At 45.0% G+C, this 8137-nt stretch overlaps 1 protein-coding gene across 4 annotated transcripts in view; it reads right to left on the bottom strand.

Moving 5' to 3' along the window:
* Positions 1 to 5659: 5659 nt before the first annotated feature.
* Positions 5660 to 8137, bottom strand: part of LOC8030090 — a 55559-nt gene continuing 53081 nt past the window's right edge. The window contains exons 17-19 of one of the 4 annotated variants that reach the window (XM_040212613.3): positions 7645 to 7711; positions 7336 to 7360; positions 5660 to 5948 (exon numbers count right to left, since the gene is read on the bottom strand). In XM_040212613.3, the coding sequence (XP_040068547.1) occupies positions 5914 to 5948; positions 7336 to 7360; positions 7645 to 7711 (127 nt within the window). In that variant the 3' untranslated portion in view covers positions 5660 to 5913. Of the gene's footprint in view, positions 5949 to 7335; positions 7361 to 7388; positions 7501 to 7644; positions 7712 to 8137 lie in introns of those variants that run through there. The other 3 variants (XM_040212611.3, XM_040212610.3, XM_040212612.3) reach the window with 3 other exon arrangements.

Genomic DNA, 8137 nt, shown 5'->3' with positions numbered 1-8137 from the left:
GCCCGCAGTCTGACGGAGGCTTCTACGCGAATGCACCGTGTAACCGAGATTTCGGTTGCACGTCAAGAGATCCGCTGGTGGTAGAAATTAGTCCTAACTCCTCCACTTAAGCGTGCCACATGTCGTTCGTTAGTTTGGAACGCAAAACCCCGAAATTTGTTTTTTGTGATCACAAATTACAGCCATTTTTAAACTGGGCTCCTAATATTTTGTCGTTATACTCGTCAGCATATCTGGACAAGCTTTTGTAAGAATAGAGAGGGCTTTATTAAGCAACATAATAAACATTTTTCCCCCTGAAATATGCTCTTGTTACCGATAATAATAGAGCAATTATTGTCAACATTTCCACAATCTAACGGGGTTTTTTGTTTTACATATTTTTTTTTTGCTAGCACTTCTTTCTTAAATTTAATATCGTACTGCTGCCATCTGCCGGTCTCTGTACGAGGGAATAACACAACGCATTTACCATAAATTTTAATCTTAGTTGGCGGACACCTTTGTGAACATCTGTTGTGTGGTTCATTTCAGGCGCTGTCGCTGGCTTGTGCCGTACTGCATTTGCTCCACGCCATCTACACAAGCCGATAAGAGTGCACGAGAACAAACGTCAAAGTAAATAGATTCGCCTGTCAGTATATGATGGCTACGCTGTTTGTATACCATATGTTTCGGTAACCGTTGAACTTAGATTTACAATAAAAAAAAAACACGAACTCGAACGCATTACCTTTGCCATGCTTCTTCTGCCAACTTTACCGTCTGTGCTATTTTGAAGCTGACCAATGATCTCCCTAAAATCTATCTTTCTTTCTCTCTCTCTCTCTATTTTTCTATGTAGTACCAACATACCAACACCTGGATAACAAATTTAGTGTTGAATTTCCTTAGTCAAGGATCCCAGTCGGAAGTTGAGGCGTCACTGGTTCAATCTGCGCGTGCCTACCGCCCTGGCTGCGCCTAAGGGGCGAAGGGAGAAATCGTTAGAAATTCTTTCTTTTTTTTTTTTTTTAATTTCTAGGCTAGGTGGCGCAAGCTGCCGCCCGTTGTAAAGGGTACGGCCTTTAGCATTTATCCATCCATCCATCAGCGCTAGACGTCCTCGGGTGACGCCGAAGCTTCAGCACAACGGTTTTGTTATCTGTTGTTACGGACAGAAGCGCGGGGCGTGGTGAGCCCCCGAGCATCTTATTATCGCTCCAGGACCAATCGGATTACATCGCTAGACGATAACAACGTCGAAGGGCCAATCGCGAAGCGAGAATTAACCTAATAAGACACGCCCCCGTTTCTTTGGATGTCGGTGTTACGCCTGCAGAACCTAGATCTCAAGTGCCACAGTCAGTGGGCACTTTCAGCACACCGTTACCCCGTTCCGCGTACCGCACTACCGCAGTTTCTGAAGCATCATGCTTTTAAAAGCGCGCCCGGGTCATACGGTGATCGCGGGGCGAGCGCGTAAAAGCATGCTTTAAAGACTCCGCTAGTGCGGTACGCGGAACGGGGTAACGGTTTGCTGAAAGTCCTTAATATTGGGGACCCGTGCAGCGTACGAAGACTGTGTGTCTATACATCAGTGTTGCGGAATGGGCGCCCCCATTCCATTCCAATTCCATTCCGGGGAATTAGAGTTTTCGATAATTCAATTCCTTTCGATTCCTAGGAATGGAGACACTGGGCCCATTCCCACTCCTAGAATGGCTAAATCGTTCCATTCCATTCCTTTAATTCCAAAACGTAAAAATTTGCATTTAACAGCTACATTGTGTTGCCGGCATGAGCAGCATAAAGCTGACATTATCAAATGCAGAGACAATTGCAAAAAAAAAAAAAAAGAGCTAAATTTCTCCAAAAAGCACTGATTTTACTAAGCGGACCGCTAGTGGTACAAAGTGATTATTTACAATGTACTGCAAACATCGAGAAAGCCCCTTGATATGTCGATGCTTGTTTAAGACATCGGTCTCGCGACCACGTGACTCGCAACCAAACAGCAAAACTTAAATACACTCATTTTCTTTTCTTTTTTTTTAACTTTTTTGCATTTGACTTTTAGGACATATGCGGCCAGCGTGTTTGTTTGATAAGACCATAAAAATATCTAGTTCGTGCGTGGCGCAGGAATAAGCTATATTACTGTATTCTTCAAATACAGCAACACGGCTAGTACACTGCTGGAAGCGACTCCATGCACAGCGGCAAGAACACATCCTCTGACAAAATGCAACCTGTGCGGCGCGGCACGAGGGACCGTAGACCATGTGACCAAAACCTGTTTTAAAACGCATAAGTTCACGCTTGCTTTACGAATTTCGATATTTCTTATCATATACAATTAAATTTTTGGCCTGGCGCCTGCCCTTTTCCACCCTTCGCATACTCATTCTCGTGTTTCCTCTTCAGGTGGCGAATAAAGTTCGATGATATACGCCGACTGCACCGTGTATAGTTTCGTATCGTTGCACAGCTTTCAGCGTGCAGCTTGTTTATTTTCTTCGCGACTAATGTCGAAAACTGTCCTCCACAATGCCATGATTCGATCTGTATTTATCTTGTCTTCTCGTCCAAATTGTGATGTTCCTCTTCGCACTGATCGAGTGGCGGGCTCAGGCAGCAGACGGTACCAACCAATTCATTCTTCTACCTCGGTGTCGGTTTTTCGCGTTGTGTCGACGGGTCAGGCAGTCAGCGTTGACAAAGCTCTTCACATCAAGATACAATTAACGGGGTAATACCGCACCATTCGAATTGACATTCCCCGTGTTTCCTCAACAACACCGTCTAACTGAGTTCTCACCGCCTCAAACAGGGTCCAACGGGAGGCACTCACTTGATAGAATGACGTTTTAGCGAACGTCCACGTTTCACGGAATGACACTTTAGCGAATAGTCGGACGCCGCGAAGCGGCGTTTTCGGGTGGGCCAAATGGGTTCACATTTTTGTGATGAGCCGCCGCAGACTGTCGCCGCGAAGCGGCGAAAGCGCAGCGCGGCGGATGGGTTAACGCGCGCCCCCGTTATTCGCTAAAACGTCGATTCGCTCAAATGTCGCTTTTCGCTAAAACGTCATTCGCTCATGTAATATGGACCCGTCCAGGACAAGGAGCAGGAATGCAGACCGGACAGCCGAGACGCGTGGAAGCCAAAACCTCAGTGGCAGCTAGCACCCAGCTCTCCTTCTCAGTTGCGCTCTCAGCAACGGTCGCGCCTCGTCTGGCGCGGGACGGTCTTTCTCCAGGTCTAGTCAGTTCGGTCACACCAAGAGCGGTGACGATAGTGTACTTCACCTTACGATGGACCTCAACAGACAGCACGAGAGCCATCGAGACCAATCCAATGCCTTCTGAGTGTCGCGTGACCCTGCAGTCCCGCTCACGGTGCTGGATTGCCTAGGGTGACTCGTAGCGTCCGCAGCGGTCCATCGCAAGGTAAAACGAAGTATGTAGAGTCTAAAGTCAAAGGAAATGAACGGGAATCCGCTAGCATGCTTGTAACCCCAACCCACTGGAATAAATAACACAAAATACAAGCGTCGGAACAAAGACCAAGTAAAAGGCGGACTTACACAAATGCAGTATAAAAAAACCAGCCTGGGAGCAAAGCGCAAGAGGAGAAGAGGGAAGTGAATCTCGCTTTGGTTTTAATGCCGAAGCAAACCCCCATTTCGCACTTCAAAGGAGTGCGCGCGATTGAACGTGGAAGGCAGCAGGGTTGGCTGCCTGCTAAACAGCGCTCCTCGAACTATAAGAAAACAATACGTAACCATCTTTCGGCGGCGCCCGAGTCAACGAGTTATCAGAGCTCTGCGAGTCATGAGTCGCTTCCGCTCCCAGATCTCAGTCTGTGCGCGCGCGTGCATTCTACAAACCGCCGCAACAACAACAACAAAAAAGCATGACAAGAAGGACGATGAGGAGTTGTGCATGGCGGTTTCTTTCTTTGCCGCTCCCTTTTCTTTTGCATGGTTTCTTGTTTCGCTCTCGTGTAACGCCATCGAAGCCGGATGCTGCGCGTCCGTGAAAGGCGCCACGTTACCCCCCTTTCCCCCTTTGCTTTGACGCTTTTTTTATGTATTGCATTTTTTTGTGTGTGTGTGTAAGTCTGTTAGTGCTCCACGCGGGCTAGCAGTTTCCCGCTCATTTTATATCTGAGCAACTAACTCGCTGACTGGCTCGGTTTAGCTGACCGTAAACACACACACACACAAAAAAAAAGAAAAGAACCGTGCCCATTCCATTCCCATTCCATTCCGGGCAAAAGGCACCTAATTTCATTCCCATTCCATTCCCCTCAACGTTGCCGCCATTCTATTCCCATTCCATTCCGGGGTCATGAAAATGCGGAATGATTCCGGAATGATTCCAACTCCGGAGTGGCAACTCCGCAACACTGCTATACACACCCTTGATCGCCTCAACAACCGTAGTCAAAAAAAAAAAAGAAACAAAAGAAAAAAAAAAGCTTTGGCTCCTTGCTTTTTTTTTTTTTTTCCCCGCTTTATGCGGTGAATTAACCGGTCAGAGAGCCATGCCGGAATGCACTTCAACGGAGTGCACTACGCCTTTAGTGTCATTTGTGGGATGTGCTACACGGCTTCTTCCTGTAGACCACTCTCGGCCTCAAGTGAGTTTGCTTCTCCTCCTTTCTTTTTCTTTATCTTGCTTTGTGGTATGATCGATCAAAATCATCCAATTGGCGTAAATATTCTCAATTAACGTAACGTTGTCTTGTAGCGTGTCTTTATTAAAAAAACTCATTATTGCTGAGGAATTTATGCCTTTACTTTATTACTTTAGATTTCTAATAGCACTTTACGCATCGTTAATGTCGTCATTTCCGAATGACACTAATTTATCCCGTGTGGTACCGAAACACTTGATGAGGTGATATTCTGTGAGCTGAAGTGCACTTTGTTGAAATTAGCCCGTCTGACAACGGTATAAGATATGTGTACGTGCATTTTAGATTTGCTATATGTTGGTTTATCGAGACTTATACGTTTGAAACGACAAAGGCATTGTTTCTTCCCCCACAACAAAATATTGTAAGCATACTGTTTCGCGCAGCGTATATACAATCCCTAAAGCTTGCTTAAAATCGAAAGAATAAAACACGAAGGACAAGCACAGGACAACCACGTTCTTTCACGTGCTTGTCCTCCATGTTTTATACTTTCGATTTTAAGTATTCATGATCAGCTCGCTCGCCTTTACCAGCCCAAATCTTGCTTTCTGTTTTCTTGGTGCGACAAAAAGTATAGGCCACCCTAGCTACTACATTTGCATAAAAATGCAAACCACTGTACAAAGTGAACTAGTCATTGGCCTTAAAATATGTCCGTGCGCGCAAGGTCTCCGACACCCCTGGGCCCTGCCTTTGAAGCACGCTTTTAAGCGCTCTGCGATCACTGTATCATTCGGGCGCGCTTTTAAAATCATGCTTCAAAGGCTCCGATAGTGCAGTACGCTGAACACGGTAACGGTTTGCTAAAAGCCCCTAATGTCATTTCCATCGAAGGACACGGACTGATCGTCGAATCAGCTAGCGATCCTGATGACGAGCGTCGCGCGTTCGCCGCACCGGGTGTGGTGCGTGATGACTGGCCGATCAAATAACGTCAATCGATGGAAAGAACATTAAATTTCATCGCTTAACAGGGATCACTTGTATTGCTACTGACTCAGCTTTTTTTCTTTCTTTTACGCTTGGGTTTTATTTGTGAAACGCGCCCATGGCCCCCGTCCAATGGCAATGGCAACCTTAACTCTTCGTAGGCATTTATTATGGGACAAATGTTTCCAACGGAGACGCTCGCACCAGGTGGGACAGCACAGGAAGGCCATTGATTGTGGTTTTGCGGAAGTGTACACAATTACGAAGTGAAGGCATATCGGTTGGCTCGAACAAAAGTCAAACAGACCAGCTGGTGCGGCTGAAACCTTGCGCTGAAAACGAACGGAGAGCCATATGTTGGTAATTATGCAGTTAAAGTTGTAGACAAGGCACAAAACAACGGATGTCATGAATCTCATTAACTAAAACGCATGTTCTAATCGTTCTTTTATCGGTCAAACTATTTTTATTTTATCCTGTACTCGTCAAAATCTACAAAATCAGCAAAAAAATTTATCACACATATTTCGTCCGACAATTTAGCCCCGAAATAATTCAAATTTTGATCAATGCGAGCTAAAACGTTAAATTTCTGAAGAAAAAAGTCCAATTAACAATTCGTGGGTTTCTCTCAGAATAGACACCGAAAATCAGTAGATAGGCCATATCTGTAGATTGTTTTATTGTTTACATAAAAACGCAGCCAGCGAAAATTGAAAATACTACAGCAGTGTGGACTGGGCTCTTTGACAAATGTTGCGGAAAGGGGGGGGGGGGGGGGGGGGGGGGTTTAACAAATCAGATCGAACATGTCGAACTAACATTTAAGGGAAGCCATTTTCTGTGGCAGTATATGTTTTATCTCGCAGATCTTAAGGCACGAGCGCGGGAAACTAGATCTAGGAAAGAATTTTCAAATGTGCCTTTCCGCAACTCTGCGCACAATTCTTGAGACGAGGTTATTAATGCAGAAGATATGAGCGCTGTCTTTACACCACCGAGTAGTGCCTAAATCTAACAACCGTTTACATTCATCGCAGAAAACGGTGAACTGCCGAGAAAACAGTTTGGACCACAAGCCCAGGCAATTATTGACCTCAGGTTCAGTAATTGCCTCGAGGCACATTGAAGATTACGTCTTATGCAAGCTTGTGCACAGCAAGGACGAGGACAAAGGGGAGAACAGGACACAACAAGGCGCCTTGTTGTGTCCTGTTCTCCCTTTTGTCCTCGGCCCTGCTGCGCACAAGATGTCAAACCAACTCGCCCAAACAACCACTGTTCTTGAAGATTACGCCCTCGAGGTCAAAGGGTTGAACGGTCCTGATTCTGTTAGGCGGTAGAGACGTCCTACTCATGACGCCCATGGAACAAGACATCTTGAGGACGTTCGCAGTATTGAGTCCTGCCAGCACACATCGTTCTGTAGACGTCCTTAGGATGTCTGAACGTTCCGTGGATGGCCTGCGGACCTGCGTAGCACATCTGTGCCGCCTGGGACATGTGTGCTGCCAGGGTTGTAAAATAGCACGTACAACGCGAGCAGCGGCTTACTGTGATAACTGCTTAGGCTTCAAGCTTTGCCAGTGTTCTATTTAAGAAGTACGGTGTCGTCTCGTGTTTACAACTCCTGGAGGTATTACTTCACTAGTGAGTATATACTCTCTTTCAGAGACCCCAATTAGGAAGCCGTAAATAAACGGTAAATAAGAAACTTACCTATGCTGGAAAGAATACCTTGACACTAGAACAAAATAAAAAGAACACAACAATGTCCTCTTTTTAGAACTCGCATCACTTTTAAGGACAATTGACGATTCAGTGGCGCTGCCAGAAGGTGCTGGTACCTTTTTTTTTTCCAACGTTGTACGAAGTCATTTTATTCTAAGTATAAAAAAATGCGAAACTTTATTCAAGAACCATGTCGAGAACTCCAAATAAAGATATATTTCGAAGGAATTCAAAATTGTCCGACTTAAATTATAGGCGTATAGTAAGCTCGATTAATGGGACACTTGTAACACTCACAATTTGAGCATCCTGGACTCGAAAGACGTAACTGTTGAAATGTCTCGCAACCGTGCACGTAGTTTCCCTGCAGATAGAACAGTCAACTCAATAACTTGCTCACCTTTTTCGCATTCACAAGCTTGAAAACTTTGAGAAACCGAAACGTAGGTGTAATGAAAATGTTTGGTGTGAATATGTCAAGGTACAAACTTTAACAAGTATGACACTAACAGAAAAGTATTGTTCGATGTCACAGCTCCTTTTGTTCTATACCGGGTGTCCTAAAACATGCACCAAACTTTAAAAAAAAAAAAGAATAAAAGAAGCGGAGCGTTCTGCGGTAGTTAAACCAACTGTATGTTGATAGCAAGCGTCTTAGAAAAGCGTGCGAAGTTTTTGAAGTGCGCCTAGTTGATTAATTAAGGCTAATTATCTAGCGTTTTAATTATTCGTTTAAGAGCCGAGGTGTGAATGGGAAAGTTCTAGAGCACACTAAGAAACAACAGAATAA

The sequence above is a fragment of the Ixodes scapularis genome, unplaced genomic scaffold, assembly GCF_016920785.2.
Source record: "Ixodes scapularis isolate PalLabHiFi unplaced genomic scaffold, ASM1692078v2 PGA_scaffold6__148_contigs__length_123643588, whole genome shotgun sequence".
In the NCBI taxonomy this organism is placed as follows: Eukaryota; Metazoa; Arthropoda; class Arachnida; order Ixodida; family Ixodidae; genus Ixodes; species Ixodes scapularis.
The sequence above is the reverse complement of the archived record's forward strand: the minus strand, read 5'-3'. Positions and strand labels throughout refer to the sequence as shown.